At 38.5% G+C, this 17,215-nt stretch overlaps 1 protein-coding gene across 2 annotated transcripts in view; it reads left to right on the forward strand.

Moving 5' to 3' along the window:
- grid1b (glutamate receptor, ionotropic, delta 1b) overlaps nt 1–17,215 on the forward strand; it is a 618,587-nt gene that overhangs the window by 486,381 nt on the left and 114,991 nt on the right. For both annotated transcript variants that reach the window (XM_089121931.1, XM_089121932.1), the window contains exon 5: nt 14,382–14,435. In XM_089121931.1, coding sequence (XP_088978057.1) covers nt 14,382–14,435 — 54 coding nt within the window. The remainder of the gene's footprint in view (nt 1–14,381; nt 14,436–17,215) is intronic.

Raw genomic sequence — 17,215 nt, forward strand, 5'->3', positions numbered from 1 at the left:
ATCAATTAAACGGGTTTTATGACGAGGTCGGTGAGGATCGGAAAAATCTTACATTTATGTGCAAACTGCCCGTCGATATAATTATTGTCTGTGTTTGTATATGGGCTGTGGCAATAATAATAATAAAACAAAAGCTTGCAACATATGAAAAAAAAGAACTATTCCGCAAACAACAAGTGACGTCGTTGACCGTTGATTACTCTTATGCGCATGCGGGTCACTTCTGGGTCATTTCACGTTCACACAGGAGATCACAAAAGGTCGCATTTAATTGGAAATGTGAACGGCCTTGCAAAAAAATCGAATTTTTTCAAAAAATCGGAATTGAGCATTAAGCTCTGCAGTGTGGACGTAGCCTTAAAGTTGATCTTGCTGCTAGCTCATGGACAGCTCTTACTCACGCCTTCAGTCTCTGCAAGATTCGGAAGGGAATGATTCAGATTCCTCTTGGCACAGCTACTACAAGACTTAAAACTGTCAGACAGGCTGCTCACATCACATCTTCGTCGTCAAGCCAAGTTTGAGCCTTCGTAGTACGCTCAGCCATCAGGAAGTGAGTGCTTCTGATTGGCTTCACTTTTCTCAGTTGAAATCTATGGAGTCGCTGTGTCCATTTGTTTTACTGTCTGTCGGGGGCACCTGGGGTCGAACTACTTAGCCACTCAAGCAGCAATCCTGAGGTCTGCCCCCTGCAGGCTGGGACTGGCTGGAACCCCTCCGATTGTTTCTTCGGCTTGAGAGATCTCACTGTGTAGGTCGGGAAGGAAGGGGAGATTTTCTTTTAATGGCTGGGCCCAACTGCTGGTGAGGAAACATTCATCTAGCTGACTACGCAGCGCTTCCCTACTGTGATCGGGCCACTCGATGTTTAGTTTTGCCATTGTGTAAGTAACGATAAGAGGGTGAGGTGGGAGCGTACCTTCCTCTCTGTAAAACTCTTTCAGCTCCACGTGTGCTCCACTCCCAAACAAAATACACAACTCATGTCCTTCGTCCCCAAGAATAGATCTGGAACATGGCAATATACTTCTCCTAATCATCACAGCAGCAGGCTGGTTCATTTTGTGGCTGCAAGAGCTCTGATGATGACAGCTGTTCGTCATCAGAAATCTGGAAATCACCGCATGACAACGATCATGTGTGTTTCGTGTTTAATATCACATTCAGTGCCACTAATGCTCACATTTATTTTTTATAACAGTAAAAGCTCTTTTCATGCAGTCACAATGTTATATTGTGTCTTGTTTATCAAAAAAAAAGACCCCACTTCATTGAAAGTATAGGCCTATGTTGAATTTTATTTTTACACAAACAGATGCTGTATTAAGCTGTACATAAAGTATTGAAAGAAAATATCTCTAAAAAACACCTGTGTAGTTGCCAAATGCTGTATTTATTTCACTACAGCTGTGGCAATGAATGCAAATCATCACTACATGAAGGAGAAAGTGTCTGTCTTCACGTCTCCATTTTCAGCTCCTCGCCACCTGCACCTGATCGGATTTGGACACATCCATCCGCAGCCAATGTCGAACAAACCTATAGCCCTGATCATGCTTGATGTTGCAACACCTTATTTCATCTTTGGCCAGTGGAGTGACTTGTACTACATGTGATTCAGACACCGGCTTAAGCTGAAGGCGTTCTCAGAGCGTCAACACCATGGTTCCCTCGAAAGAGAACTATATGCACGGATGTTGCGTAAGAGTAGTCAGTGCTGGACAATTTTCATGAAGTACTTCATCTTTGGTTGTGTGAGAAAGTGAAGTACTGAAACAGAAAGAGCAATTTAACTCCCAAATGCCTCACAAGCATCACTTTCTTTGCCATCGCAAGGCAAGGATGGCTTTCCTCTCCTATTCAAAAAAGGAGTAATTGCATCATTTTTCAAGCTGGGCCCCCGCCTGGGACATAAGCTGGCCACATTAATCATACTAATGGAGAAGTAAGTGATCTGAAATATAAGCTTTAATCATGTTTTCCTGCACCCTCATAAGTCAAACCATTCAGTTTCTTACCCCTGTACACATAAAGAAATCTATAAGACAATTATTTTTGAGTAAAATTAAAGGGGTGAATCTCATGAAGAAATGTCTGACTCAAATTTCACCATGCCAAAATGATTATATTATATTATATTATATTATCAATTAAATAATGAGAATTCAGAACGTCCTGGTTACGTATGTAACCCTCATTCCAGGAAGGAGTGAACAGAGATGTACATTGAATGTGACCGACTGAAAGGGGATTTAATGTGTTTGATTGTTATAATAATAATGTAGAAGACTAAAGCCAATATTAATGGTCCTAAAAATAGACTTCTATCCAATTTCTCATTCGTCATTTCTTTCCAACCAAATAGATTTTGTTTCTCTACTTTTGTATGCCATTGAGCACTGTGAAATGTCAAGCAATGCCTGTTTGAATTAAGAGTGTAGCTGTCAAACAAGATGAAGATAACAGTGATAACTAGTGTGGATTTGATATCCAACAGCCTGCCTCCTGAGGTTCTAGACCACAGAACGATGATGTGTTTATTTCATCTTTTATAGATACGGGCCAGTGCACAAAGCAACGCTCTGCACAAAGCTTTAACTCTACCCACAAACCCTGTTTGGTTTTCCTAGTTTGGTCTGTCATGCAGATTAGCTCACCCCTAGTAAGTCCCTTTCCCCAATGGTTCCGACCCAAACCTGCTTTGAGGTGCTCTATAATCAATCATTAAAGCCAGATTGCAGAATCATTTGAAATCGTTCTGTAGTATGTTCAGTTGTATCTTAAGCATTGAGTCAGAAGTCAGGCTGACCTGGGTTGTTGAGGAGAAAATGCGTGCTGTCTTGTCAAAGTATCGGGTTGCTACTTATTAAACAAACTATTAAATAAGACACAACACACCATGAAATTGCAAACAAATAGGCCTTACTACAACATGAAATAACAGGTGATATGAAAATTTTACATTTACATTACAATTATATGATATAATCAAAATAAAATATCAGATATCAATTATTCTGTATCAGATTTCTATTAAAACAAACTCACACCAAAGCTACTTTTCCATTTTTTTTTTTTTTTAAATAAAATACATGCTAGACTGATGTGTTCGACAGTTGCACTCATCACAGTGGAAGGAAATTGCCGCTAACACAAGTCCAGGGGCCTCATGTATAAAACTTTGCGTAGATTTCATCCTTAAAGTGTGCGTACGCACATAAGGCAGAATTTGCGTACGCACAAAAGTTTTCAGATTTATAAAACCGTTCGTACGCCAGAACCTGCGCAGAATTCACTTTATAAATCCCAGTCAGCGGGAGATTATGCGCATGTGCGTCTCCTCCCCGAAATAACCACATATGGAGATTACAACGCCTAGTTTTACTATGCATATCCTCATCTGCATATCATTTGCATATGATTATTCATCCACGTGATACCAAGTTTAACGGTACAAGACGTTAGGAAAATATGAAATGCGGATGTGCCGTCACATTATTACAAACATTTTTTTTTAGTAGCCTATATCCTTGCCATGTTTTTGAATGAATAAATCAAATAGTGTTAAATACATTTCAGAGAAAGTTTTTCTCAATCTTTTCCACTGGCCAAATAGTATTTTTAATTGATTTATATTTTAATGGATAATGGAAGAGATTTTAATGGAAGAGATAGACATGGTTGTGCATTATTTGCACGAAACAGTTTTCTCAGACAATCTCTAGTTAAAACATCAAAACACAGCATGCCAGAAGAAAAGTGTTCAAAAGCAATGCATCCACAACAAATAGGTCTTTCTATTTATTGAATATATATATATATATATATATATATATATTGTAACTTCTCAGTAATGATTTCATGTAGTTTAAGAGTTTAACTCCATTAATGAGAATGGCATATTTAATCTAAATGTTTATATCAAAAGTAAAACATAGTTTAAACCATTCTCTTATTTATTTAAACTGTTATTGTGAATATGGACTGTATTTATGATTTGGACTCATAATGAAGATTTACGGTTTTACTCCATCTGCCGTTAGATTATAGGCTATATGCGTCAGTTTCACCAAACGGCCCAACGCGCGTGCTGGCGCGGTCATTTAAGAAGGGATGGATGTTTGCTTCAAGTGATGATAGGTTTGTGAAATTATATTTGTATTATCTTTCTGTAGATGTATAATTTTCTTTAGACTCTCTGTCTAATAGTAAGCAAAAAGACATTTGACTCCAGCTCACCATCGGTGTTGCCAAAACCCATACTCTTCTAAAAGAGTGCGTACGCACGGTCAAGAGCATCCTTACGGTGCGCACTTATTTACGGCAAGTTTATTTTTTATAAATCCCGATGTGCGCGTGGAAAAATGCGTACGCATATTTCTATGCCCATTTTGTGCGTACGCAACGTTTATACATGAGGCCCCTGCTCACTACATGCAAATAATATAATATATAAATAATATATAAATAATTCACAATATTCATTTTACAAATGCAGCCTTTGTGAAGGCACTTCTTTCAAAAACATCTAAAAATAATTTACCAATCCTAAACTTTTGAATGATGTTGTATATCTCTGGAATTTTTCACCTTTATTTGATAAGAAAATAGAAGGACCGACAAGAAACCATGCCAGAAGTTGTCAACCATAAACACACTTGTGAAAAAAAAAAGTACAATTTAGCATAGGCCCACTTTTGAAAAGCGTAATTATTGCTTAAATATACTTTAAAAAAAATATACTTCAATGATAACTGTAATATTGTCAGATTCTTAATTGGGACACTTTTTTGCCATTGAGATGACTTGGAAAAAGTCATCCTGAATTCAAACTGAATTATTTAACCTGAATTCACCCCTACGTATTAGTTTCAACTGTGTCTAGTTTGGTTTCCTTTGTTCTTACCTCATATATATATATATATATATATATATATATATATATATATATATATATATATATATATATATATATATATATATATATACTGCCTTTCCAAAAACAAGTTGGTTTTGAATAACATCAAGATTGGGTCAAGATTTGTTTTAACAATACAGGAGTCAATCACACTGTAAAGTCTGCTCCAGGACATCTCAACTACTTTCAATTAATTTAAGGTCTGGATTTAGAGGTGCCACTGTTAATGTTTTTAAAACATGATTTAAAATGTTGAACTTTTCGTTTGACATTATTACAAAGTACAAACTTTCCAATCTTTTTAAAAGGGGTTTTGGTTTGTAACCGCGGCTGAGAAGAAGATATATTCTGTGTGCCCAATCCAAATAAATGAATTTCAGTTTAAATTTAATTTATTTTTATATAGGAAAATAAAGGAAATAAGAACATTCAAACTGTAAACTCTATGTATGCCCCTCCTGAAACACGATTTTTGGTGCATATCTATGGACACTGGATCGATGGCCTGTCCTTTTGGATAATTCATAGCGTACTCATTGCTAATAATACTCTCCAGCATTTTAATGGAGGTCTCCTTTGAAAGGAGCCATCACGAGTCCTTCAGCTGCCAGATACGTGATGATGATAAATCTATGTACCACAGTCAGTTTCTAGGGGTTAGCATAGATTCAAACAAATCTATGCATGCACAAATGTGTTATCCACACACTTTGGAAGATAATCTGTATCACTTGCACAGTTGCCATCCAAGACATATACCATGGCATATACCTGGATGAAAACTCATCTATCTGCATACTGTAATAATTGAGGTCAGTTCCAAGCTCTCATCTTTCTCGTTGTGTTTTTCTTTTTTTTTTCGTTCTTTTTTTTGGCAACCATTTTAATACATCAGTTGTGGCTGTTCAGTAAGTGCCCGTTCATTGAGTGTTAACTCACTCTCCTGTTGTCTCTATATGTGTTGTTTCTCTTCTCTTTTGGATTTTAGGCATTCTGAGAGATCTGTTTTGTTGTTTATAAAATGCCAGGGCTGGTAACTTTCCAATCAAAACTTGAAAGGATTCCAGGGGGAGTCTGTCCCATCATTGCCCTCTTTGAACACCATCCTCGGTGGTGCATGCATTAAGAGTTGGAAGGAGAAAAGAATAGATTGCGACAACGCAATAAATATCTGATAGGTGGAGTGGAAATAAGCTTGTTTTGGAAAGATAGGCCACAGGTATATCACACTATATAATTCCACATTCAGTTGTATAAGTGTATTCCTTTATGGAATGACAGTCCTTAAAGATAACTGTGTGTTATTGCAGAGAGAGAAAAGTTAATTACTTGGAGATAAACTGAAAGTGATTACTCCAGGGAACTCTGCTTATTTAAACCCACTCCAGAAGTTGTGGCAAAGCATCAGACGAACTTTAGCATTTATAAAGACTTGTTCACACTTGTTCTGTAAAAGTAGGGGAGAGCGGGGCACAACCTTACGCATTTTGGTTTTGGCTCAATTAATTAAAAAATAATTAGGCTAGATTATTTTTTTTTTTTCTTCCACAAGCAACATACTCATCTTTGCTATAAATGAACACTTAAAGTGACAGAAGTGCAAATGTTACAACTTACCCCATATGCGGGGTTAATTGTAACAGACGTTGTAACACTTGTGTGTAACACACATCATTCAGGACTATTTTATTCGTATAGTTTGATATTGTTTGTGCATCTGTATAGACAGATATCCATACATCCATCCCTCATCCAATCATCCTTCTATTGTGGATCAATATCATGGATAGAGACATAGAAAAGGGCTGCACAGTTTTGCAATAAATAATAATAAATAAAATTATAAAATATTGTAATTGCAATTAAATTAGATTTGTGTGTGGCAGCTGCATGTTCAATTATTATTATCAATAATAATAACAGTAATAATAATACAAATGAGCTTAGAATAAAAATTTAAAGGGTTTATTGCATTAAAAACATGCCATATTTTTAATAAACAAACAAGTTATCATTCATAGAACACTACATTTTAAACATTTTAAATTCCAACATTGTTTGTGAAAGTCCAACAAACTTAAATGTATACTCAAACCTGAAAAGTTGTGTGGCTCCTTTTTCCATTTGATTATCATTGTACACTTGATGGATTAGTTGAAACACTGTGTTACAACTAACCCCGCTGTGTATTACATATTTTAAGCCTAGCTAACAGTTGTTATAGGAATTGCTGACATGTTTCAAAACGGTGCTATGTTTGAGCAAACAAGACAGTGATTAAGGCAATATAAAGTTAGATTTGGAAACGTATACACCCAACTCAGAAACCGAAAGATATATATGATGAAAAAATTTACTTTTATGGTGTCAAAACACTCTTTGTCCAGTATCTTCACAAAATATAATCAAAACTTTCAGCAAATTCGAGGGAGACCGTCTTTTGGCACCAAGAGAAAAAGAGCGGAAAGACGGCCTGCTTGATCCTGACGAACTATGTAAAACGTTCGTGTTACATTTAAACCCGCGTTAGGTTGTGCCCCGCGCTCCCCTACTCTGTGTTCCAAATGCCCCCTTTCTGTATACACTTTTTGTATGTAGAAAGTTACCTTAGTGTGTAATCTTTAACCTTTAAACAGGCAAGAGTGGAAAATGCTAAGCAAAGAATAATTTAATGTAATTTTATATCATCTGGACATTTCAGACTCATTAATCTGTTAAAGGTCCCTTGACATTAAATTTTCACTTTCAGAGGTTTTTTAACATTAATATAAGTTCCCCTAGCCTGTATTTAGTCTCCTCGTGTCTAAAATTTTTTATTGGTGTAAACCGAGCTTTGGCTATTTTTCTCTTCTCTGCAGCTCAGAAGCGCTGATCTTGAATATCCTTGTTATTACATCATAACGAGGAAAGGTTACCTCCCCTTTCTCTGCTTTGCCCACCTGGAGAATTTGACTCGCCCATGAGAAAATCAGCTAGGAACAGGAAGTACGAACACGCAGGCACGATTTTAGTTTTTCCTCCAGAGATATCATGTCTTGCAAACGAGCAAAGTTGTACAAAAAAGCAAGTTTAAACTTCCATAACTTTGTCATACTTGCATTTTTATAGGTCTATATTCCAAAGCATTCTTGAATTACAATCATGTATGTCATTCATATATATATGAAGAGTTCAGATGCAAAAGCCTCTAAGTGCCATTTGAAATTTTCTTCTTGAATGATGATTTTTATCAAACTTGTATATTAAAGTTCAGTAATTTCACTTAAATAACAATTAATAGGTAATTATCATTGCCATAATAGTGAAATCACTGAACTTAAATACTTTGTATACGAGCTTGATAAAAAATGATCATTCTAGAAGAAAATTTCAAATGGCACTTAGAGGCTTTTGCATCTGAACTCTTCATATATATATATATATATATATATATATATATGACATCGCTGGCTAGCAGGTCCATATTTTGTTGAAATTTGTATATTCAAGCAACATGTTAGTTCAAGCAGATCATGCTAGTATCACCTGACAATCGTCCATGTCTACCATGTCTACGCAGCATTCCTATTAAAACCACTATTTCAGTTATCCTTCAGCCACTTTCACTGTGTTGCTCAGGAGCTAATTACCCTTGGACTCGCTGATTATGCATCAGACTTGCCGGATGTCATTTTCTTTGAGTGCATTTATTTTTCTTCGATTTTGCTGGTGTTGTGCTGAAATGTAGCCAACCCAAATTGTATGCTAATTGTCAATTATCTTTGGTCTTGACTGAATCAGAGGGACCTTTTTTTCTCAAAAAACAACAACAAAAAACAAAAAAAAAAACCTTAGATCCATTGCAATTTCCAAATGGATAAAGTAATTAAGGGCCCTATGTATGTGTATGTGAGGTGTATGTATAAACAGATGGACAGACGGACGGACAGATACCCTAAACAACAAATTCATTTCCTGACAATGTTCTAGTTGGATAAAGGTTCTATTGGTCCCACTTTATAATAGGTGCCTTTAAGTGCCTTGTTCACTTAAATTGAACATTGGAATAATTTGATACAATGGACTTATTGTGTGCATAGATATTTTTTACATTATACTTACATTTTGAAAATATCTGCATGTAATTACAGCTGTAATTAATTTATGTAATTAGATTAATTAAACTGTTGCCCCTTCCCTTACACATTAGCCCACCCTTAAACCTACCCAGACCACCACACCTGACCCTAACCTTACCTCTATCACACCTCAATAGCAGCAAAAGTGTTTTACAATACAACCTGAACACAATAAGTACATTGCACTTATATTTCGATGTAAGTACATAATACTTAAAGCCACTTAATATAAAGTAGGACCGTTCTATTACTATTACATTAATAGTTTAATATTATATATTTAAACATATTCCCACATTGTCAATTTTCATATTTTTTTTTTTTTTCCATTTTCCCACAATACAAAAAAGTCTGAAACATGTCATCCGGTGGTAAACTCTACAGTATGGTGTGTGAATGACATCTAGAGGTAGAGAGCTCTATCTCAATGTGCGATTGGATGTGTGTGTGTGTGTGTGTGTGTGTGTGTGTGTGTGTGTGTGTGTGTGTGTGTTTATTTTTTTTTTTTCCAAGCATGGATATGATTTCCCCCTCCCATACACATTAGCACATTATTCTATTGTTGTCATTCTAGAATCCTTTGATAGCCCCTTCTATCTGCAGGTGTCTGAGGGACGGACAGGGATACAAACGTCAACTCTGTGGTGACAAAAACCAATGACACAATGATAATGGGGTGACAGAAACTCACTGAATGAAAATTAAATCGACTCTCCTCGACCGAAAGGACAGAGGAATTTTAACTTTTGCTACTGTTTTCCTCAAAAATAATTGTATTAAACAAATTGGGGAAAGCAGAATATATTAAAATATACTAAGAACATCTTTTTATAGATTTATTTTGTTCTGAATCTGATGTTTAATTGTATGGAAATATACAATCCTAGTGTTGATTACAAGGGTGAGTGAATGTGTGTATGTATTTCAAGAGTGTTTCACATGTTACTGCATTGATGGCTATGGAACTCATAACCTGCTCCGACTTTACATTCTTCATATCTAATATATAATAGTAATAGAGCTCTAAAAACCTTCATCCAGAACAATAAATGACCTTCAGAAACTGAACACAAGGCCAGCTGGTCTGAGAAAACTTGTTTATCTCAAGAAGACTTTTTTGATCTGGAGCGAGTTTGAATTAGCCTCTGGGAATGTAATATAAGCATGTAGATTATAAGCCTATACTGTATATATACACGTGTGAGGATGAGGATGTCTACAAAGCTTACCATCCAAAACACATTTTCTCGCCTGTGCCATACGGATGAGTGACAATGCCATATTTAGTATATTTAGTGCCATATTTTTTTTAATGAGACACATCTTAAACCAACGCGTTCTCATCCCAAAGCGCCATATAGGACGCTTTTGCAAAAGCGTAAATATCCAACGCACATGGCACCCTTTAACGTCTAATGAGACGCTTCGGTTAATGGTTAAGTTTAGGTATGGTGTTGGGTAAGGGTTAGACCACTAGGGGGCGCCTTCTGCCCAAATATATCTGCGTCTCATTTCACGTTAAAGGGTGCCATGTGCGTTGGATATTTACGCTTTTGCAAAAGCGTCCTATATGGCGCTTTGGGATGAGACCGGGCTCCTTAAACCCATGCTTAACACATTTCCCTTTCCCTTTTTTTTTTTTTACATTATCGGTTAGGTTTGGGGTTACGTTTAAAGGTGCCCTAGAATGTGTTGAAATAATATTTCAATTTTGTCTCTTATGTCTACATAGAGGGTATGTGGCTTATTTAAAAGCATTTCAAATGTCCAGCACTGTTGTGTTTTGTTTAGTTTGTTTTCATCGGACTTGTCTGCCTGTCATCCCATGTCACGTGTCATCTGCATTGTCAGTTCATCTGTATCACCTGTGTTCAGTTAATCATCTGCTGCGTCCCAATTCGCTTACTTATACTACGCCCTAAAAGTATGTACTCTTTTTTGTGAGGAAAAAGTACATACTTTTGAGTGTGTAGCAAAAGAGTAGGCAAGCTTTGGGACGTACTATCACGTCATCTTTAACGGACAGCTCTGTCGCGTGCTGCGTGCATCCTGTCATCGTAAACTGCCCTGTCAATCATCTTGTCACAGTTAAAATCCTCCATTCTATATCTAATTTTATTTCCTACCGTTTCGGAGAGCACATCCATCTGCCAGTTGTGGGTCTTTCATGCTCTCCTCGTGTTTGCAATTTGAATATAATGATGCATTTAAAACGTAATGGCTAAACGTGTCTTTACAAAAGTTCACAATGCTGCTGCAAATGCAATATAATGTGGACAACATTTAATAAATTCATTTTCGTCAGGTTAGATACTGATAATTAATCACTCAAAGCTCTTTATCTAAACCTCTCTACACAACCGCGGGGACTCGCGCGTCCTCCGTATCGACTACGTGTCTGTAGTTTTTTAACACTTTTTACTCGTGTTTGTAGTTCTAACCGAATCCTCGTCCAACGCGCAATGGTTTGTGGGCAATATCAGCCGTTAGAGTGTGCATCGATCTACACTTCGGATTCTGACCGGAAAAAGTAGACCATCCGGGTATCTTTGAAACACTCATTTCAACGTACTACGATTTGGGACGTACTAATTCTATTTTCGAATACTATTTAGGACGGATAGTATGCGAATTGGGACGCAGGGATCGTCATCTGTGTTTGCATTTAAGTTCAGTCTGTTCAGTCAATCTTTGTCTGATCTATGTTAGTGTGTGTTGCTGCCTGTTCATTTATATTATTACCATTAAACCTTTGAGTTGGAAATATATGAAGAGTTCAGATGCAAAAGCCTCTAAGTGCCATTTGAAATTTTCTTCTAGAATGATCATTTTTATCAAGCTTGTATATTTAAGTTCATTAATTTCACTTACATGACAATTTATAGGTAATCTTTATCCCCATTTAAGTGAAATTAATGAACTTAAATATACTAGCTTATCATTCTAGAAGAAAATTTCAAATGGCACTTAGAGGCTTTTGCATCTGAACTCTTCATATCTTCATCTTTGTTTGCCTTCCTGCAACCACATGTGACAAACATAAGCAGGAATTTAAAGGAGTAGTTCACTTTAAAAAAAAAAAAAAAATGCTGATAATTTACTCACCCCCATGCCATCCAAGATGTCCATGACTTTTTTTTTCTTCAGTCGAAAAGAAATTGAGGTTTTTGATGAAAACATTCCTGGATTTTCTCCATATAATGGACTTCACTGGGAACCAAACGGTTGAAGGTCCAAATGAGAGTATCAGTGCAGCTTTAAAGGGCTTTAAACCACACCAGGCGATTAACAAGGGTCTTTAAATACATTGAGATGGTAACTAAAAGACAAACAGCTATGGTGATGAGTGTTAGTGTCCATGGTGACTGACTGCTGAGTGGTGGGAAACTAACAAAGGAACACGTGATTAGAAAAACCCAAACAACTGAACATGACGCTGATATGGCTATACAATATACTGTATATATTTTTTTCAACATATTTTCACCATACATTGGTAAATAAAATTAGATTAAAAGAATTCAAACTAAATATGTTGTTCTGTTTTTCAAATAGGCAATGGTCAACTAATATTTCCAATTTTATGCAGAAGTTGTATGTCCTGTATATTGTCAAATTATGACTCAACAAGGGCCAGAGGACTTGTTTTACAGTAGATTAATATTCTAAAAGGTTTCTCTCTCTCTCTCTCTTTTTAAATTAGACCAAAACATGAAAGTCCTCCTCCAGATTCTACTGTCAAATGCATGTTTTAATATTTGCTTGACATTTGAGCAGAAGGTCAGGCTCATTATGATGGCTTGTAATGAACAGAAATTGAAGGACATGGAGTTAGTAAGGAAGAAAATAGTGGTGGCCAAAAGGTGCATGTTAAAACAAAACCTTACATTATGACATAAAAACGTATTCTCATCCTTCAGCATTATATAGAACGCTATATGACAAAACAGCGCTATACTACTCACATGGCACCCGTTATCGTTAATATAACACGCGCTGTGATGGGTAGGTTTAGGTGTGGGATAGGGTAGGGTAGTCTCATATTACGCTAAAGGATTTATGACGACTTGGGTTTGTGTGTTATATTAACGATAAAGGGTGCCATGTGCGTAGTATAGCGCCGTTTTGTCATATAGCGTTCTATGTGACGCTAAAGGATGAGAATGGGCTGGACATAACACACATTACTGTGGATTACAGAGTTTTAAGATGATACTTGATATGAGTGTTTTTAAAAATGAGATAGTTTGACATTATGTACTAGCTTGTGTGTTATTGTATAATCAGGGGCCTCAGACATGGCAAATGTGGAAATATTAGAGAATTTTTAAACTGATTTTTCAGGCCCGGAAAAGTCATATAAATTCTATAGTGATTGTAATATCTACTAATTTTGCTGAAAATATGTCAGATTTATAAATCAGAATTGTGGGTCTAAGTAGGCCTCATGGTTCTGAAAAAAAAAGAAGGGACTAAATCAATGCACTACAGCTGATTGTATTAACATATCTGCCTGATCTCATGAAATGTGTCTCTATTGCATGCATTGTATTTGTTGTGCAATTTTTCAGTGAAAAGTAAGTTTTTACGTGGATATGATACACAGTTGCATATGATGTGTACTTTATGGTGTGTAATATGCACGTACCCCACACCACTAATCCTACCCAAACGTATAATATGCACATACCCCACACCACTAATCTTACCCTAGGGGTTTACATTGTGTACCATATGCACATAAAAACTAATTTTCACGTTTAAATTGCACCAGAAATACAATGCATGCTATAAAGACACATTTCATGAGATCAGGTTACTTATATTTTGGTTTTGTATCAAGTGGTGCTTATTCTATTGTGTTCTATTATTTTTTTATGGATGTGTATTGTGGGACAGTAAAAGTTATGTGATGCAAGATATTTTTATAATATTTTTTGGAAGAGATTCCAACAATAAAAGTGAAATTGAATTGAACTAAATTGAATTTACACTGTAACACGGGCATATTAAAATAAAGTGTAGCCAAATAATTGACTCCAGGCTCTTGAATGAATTGAAAAGTATTGCACAACCGAGATAAAACCACCTCACATTACCACCTCTGGTGTGCATTATTCCACTTCAATTCAGCTGCCTGTCATCAATTATTCGTTAAATAATTTATTAACATTCTTAATTATGATGTTTAGAGTAAATCACATTTTAAATACATATTTTTAAATAAAATCAATCCAGCAGATTTGTTTGGGTTAGGGCTCCAACCTAATGTAGTTTCAAACCATCTCATGCTCAATTACACAAACTGCTCACATTGATTTATTTTTAATTTGTTTTTTCTATAGGCTGTGGAGACTAACCTGGCCTCAAAAGACAGTCACTGGGTGTTTGTGAATGAGGTAAGGAAAGATTTATTTTATTCCTTTCATGTTCAGGTGTTTTTTTAGGCAGTCGTGGTCTAATGGTGAGAAAGTTAGACTTTTCAACCAGTCAGTTTGCGGGTTCGATTCTGAATACCGTCAGAGGTGTCGTTGAGCAAGGCTCCTAACCCCCAATCTAGAGTCGGGGTACTCGAACTCGGACTCGAGTCCAGACTCAAGTCCAATTTTGAGTGAACTTGGACTTGTCACGCACTTGGATGAATTTGTACTCGGACTTGACATGGACTCAGACATTTTAGACTCGTAAAAATGTCAGAATCCAGTCGAGTCCGGGCACTGCAGGGGTCTCATGTACAGGAGCCCAAGTTATTTCGTAGGACGCTGCTGCCATGAGACCCAACAGTCTCCGAAACTGTTTCACAGTAAGTGACTGGCCAATTTTACCACATTTACGGCTGAGAGAATCAAAGTAATATGTTCAGATGACAACTATGCCCCCATCAAATACCACTCCGAGTATATTTATGTGGGGCAAAATGACATATCGATGCCGAACCGCCATCTGCTCGGACTGAGGTAAAATCAACCAATCGCCAATGTAATTCAACACGTGGATGCTCTGGAGTCTCAGGGGAGCTAGAGCTGCATCCATGCATTTTGTGAAAATGCGGGGTGATAAACCTAGGCTGAACAGAAGAACCCGACGTTGGTACGCTTTCCCCCTGTAAGCGAACCTCAAGAACTTCCTGTGATGATGATGGGTGGATACATGGAAGTAAGCGTCCTTCAAGTCTATTGTGAAAAAAGCTGCTCAAGACATCTTCATGCTTGAATTACAGAGCGTACACGGCAGCAGGTCAGGCAGGTGCGGTTCTGCACGCCCTTGTGGTCCTCAGGCCTACCAGACTGATCTGCTGCGGGACTCCGGGCCACCAAGCAATCTGCTGTTCCGTCTGTGCTATGGTGGCCACGGAGAGACATCTGTGGGAGCTCCCACATACTGTGGTTGCTTGGATACAGGCCTCACCAGGTCTTCCTGGTTATGAGCTCCCACTGATTGTGGTCGCCAGGTTACAGGCCTCACCAGGCCTTCCTGGTTATGAGCTCCCACATGCTGTGGTCGCTGGGTTACAGGCTTCACCAGGCCTTCCTGGTTATGAGCTCCCACATACTGTGGTCGCCAGGTTAAAGGCCTCACCAGGCCTTCCTGGTTATGAGCTCCCACACATTGTGGTCGCCAGGGTACAGGCCTCACCAGGCCTTCCTGGTTATGAGCTCCCATATACTGTGGTCGCCAGGTTAAAAGCCTCACCAGGCCTTCCTGGTTATGAGCTCCCACATACTGTGGTCACCAGGTTACAGGCCTCACCAGGCCTTCCTGGTTATGAGCTCCCACATACTGTGGTCGCCAGGTTACAGGCCTTACCAGGCCTTCCTGGTCACGAGCTCCCACACACTGTGGTCGCCAGGTTACAGGCCTCACTAGGCCTTCCTGGTTATGAGCTCCCACATACTGTGGTCGCCAGGTTACGAGCTCCCACATACTGTGGTCGCCAGGATACAGGCCTTACCAGGCCTTCCTGGCCATGAGCTCCCACACACTGTGGTCGCCAGGTTACAGGCCTCAACAGGCCTTCCTGAATTCAGAGTGAAGTACACAAACCCATACTTCACCTATTATTGTGGTGCACTTTTTAAAATCCATTTCTTATGGTGAGGGTCACGCGCAGTATGCTTCGGTCCCTTCTTATGTGGTTCAGACTCTGGTTCCTCACTTTGGGTCCCACTCTAGATGTGTCTTTGTCGCAATACATTACGACAGGCACTTCCCTTGTTCAAGCTATCTCCCACAAATGGTGGTTTTAGGTCTCATTAGACCTTTTTCGAGGTAGCCCCATATTGTGGGTCTGTCAGGTTTCTAGCCTCTGGCTTTCCTGAAGGATGAGCTTCCACATGCTGTGGTCGTTGGGTTTCAGGCCGCACAATGTATGGCCTTCCTGACATGAGCCCTCATGTTTCAGAGCTCCCCACACAGGGGGTCATCAGGTCTTAGGTCTCATTGACCTTCCTGATTTTGATCCCTCTCTTACTTCCTCAGTGCTCAAAGCGAGCACTGGGTGGAAACTCGTGGATTGAGTGTACGATTTCCGTTGTTTTGAGGTTGAGTCACACTCTCTGGAGGATCCCGTCTCTGTGATCCGAAACTCGATGGTTTCTGCCAGCTTCGCGGGCCTTCAGTTTTTGGATGCCTTTCCTAGGCAATTTCCAGAGGCTCTGTCTTGGACGGACAGGCTATGGCCAGACTGTGTGTCTTAGTACAGTACAGAGTGTTCTCCTGAATAGTGAATGGCTGGGGGTCCCTTTGGCCCCCTAGCCACACTCCCTAGAAGGGACCCCTTCTATTTTGAAGTTGTGGTCCTAAAGCCTTTGAGCTGGCCCCGATTTACCCACGTTATTACGTTCTGGTTTTTCTTGGTTCATTAGCTTGGGCTATGACCGGTAGGGAGTGCTGTCACTGACAGCCCGATGTAACATAGGGTGAGTGGTTTCAGTGTTCCTTGGAATTACTGGTTCTGGCAGTTGTCACTGCCTTTTCGGCATGCACTCCCCTCAGCATGGCGGACTGGGTATTTCTTTCCCCATTGCGTCATTCGACGTATTGTTGAGTTCCCTTCGAAAGGGAACGTCTCAGGTTACAACTGTAACCTGTGTTCCCTGAGAACAGGGAACGAGACAATACGTCTCGTTGCCATGCCTCGGGGCCTGCCTGCAACAGTCCCTTCAGACGATAGGATGTT

This window comes from Pimephales promelas, chromosome 17, assembly GCF_988280905.1.
Source record: "Pimephales promelas chromosome 17, fPimPro1.hap1.1, whole genome shotgun sequence".
Classification (NCBI taxonomy): domain Eukaryota; kingdom Metazoa; phylum Chordata; class Actinopteri; order Cypriniformes; family Leuciscidae; genus Pimephales; species Pimephales promelas.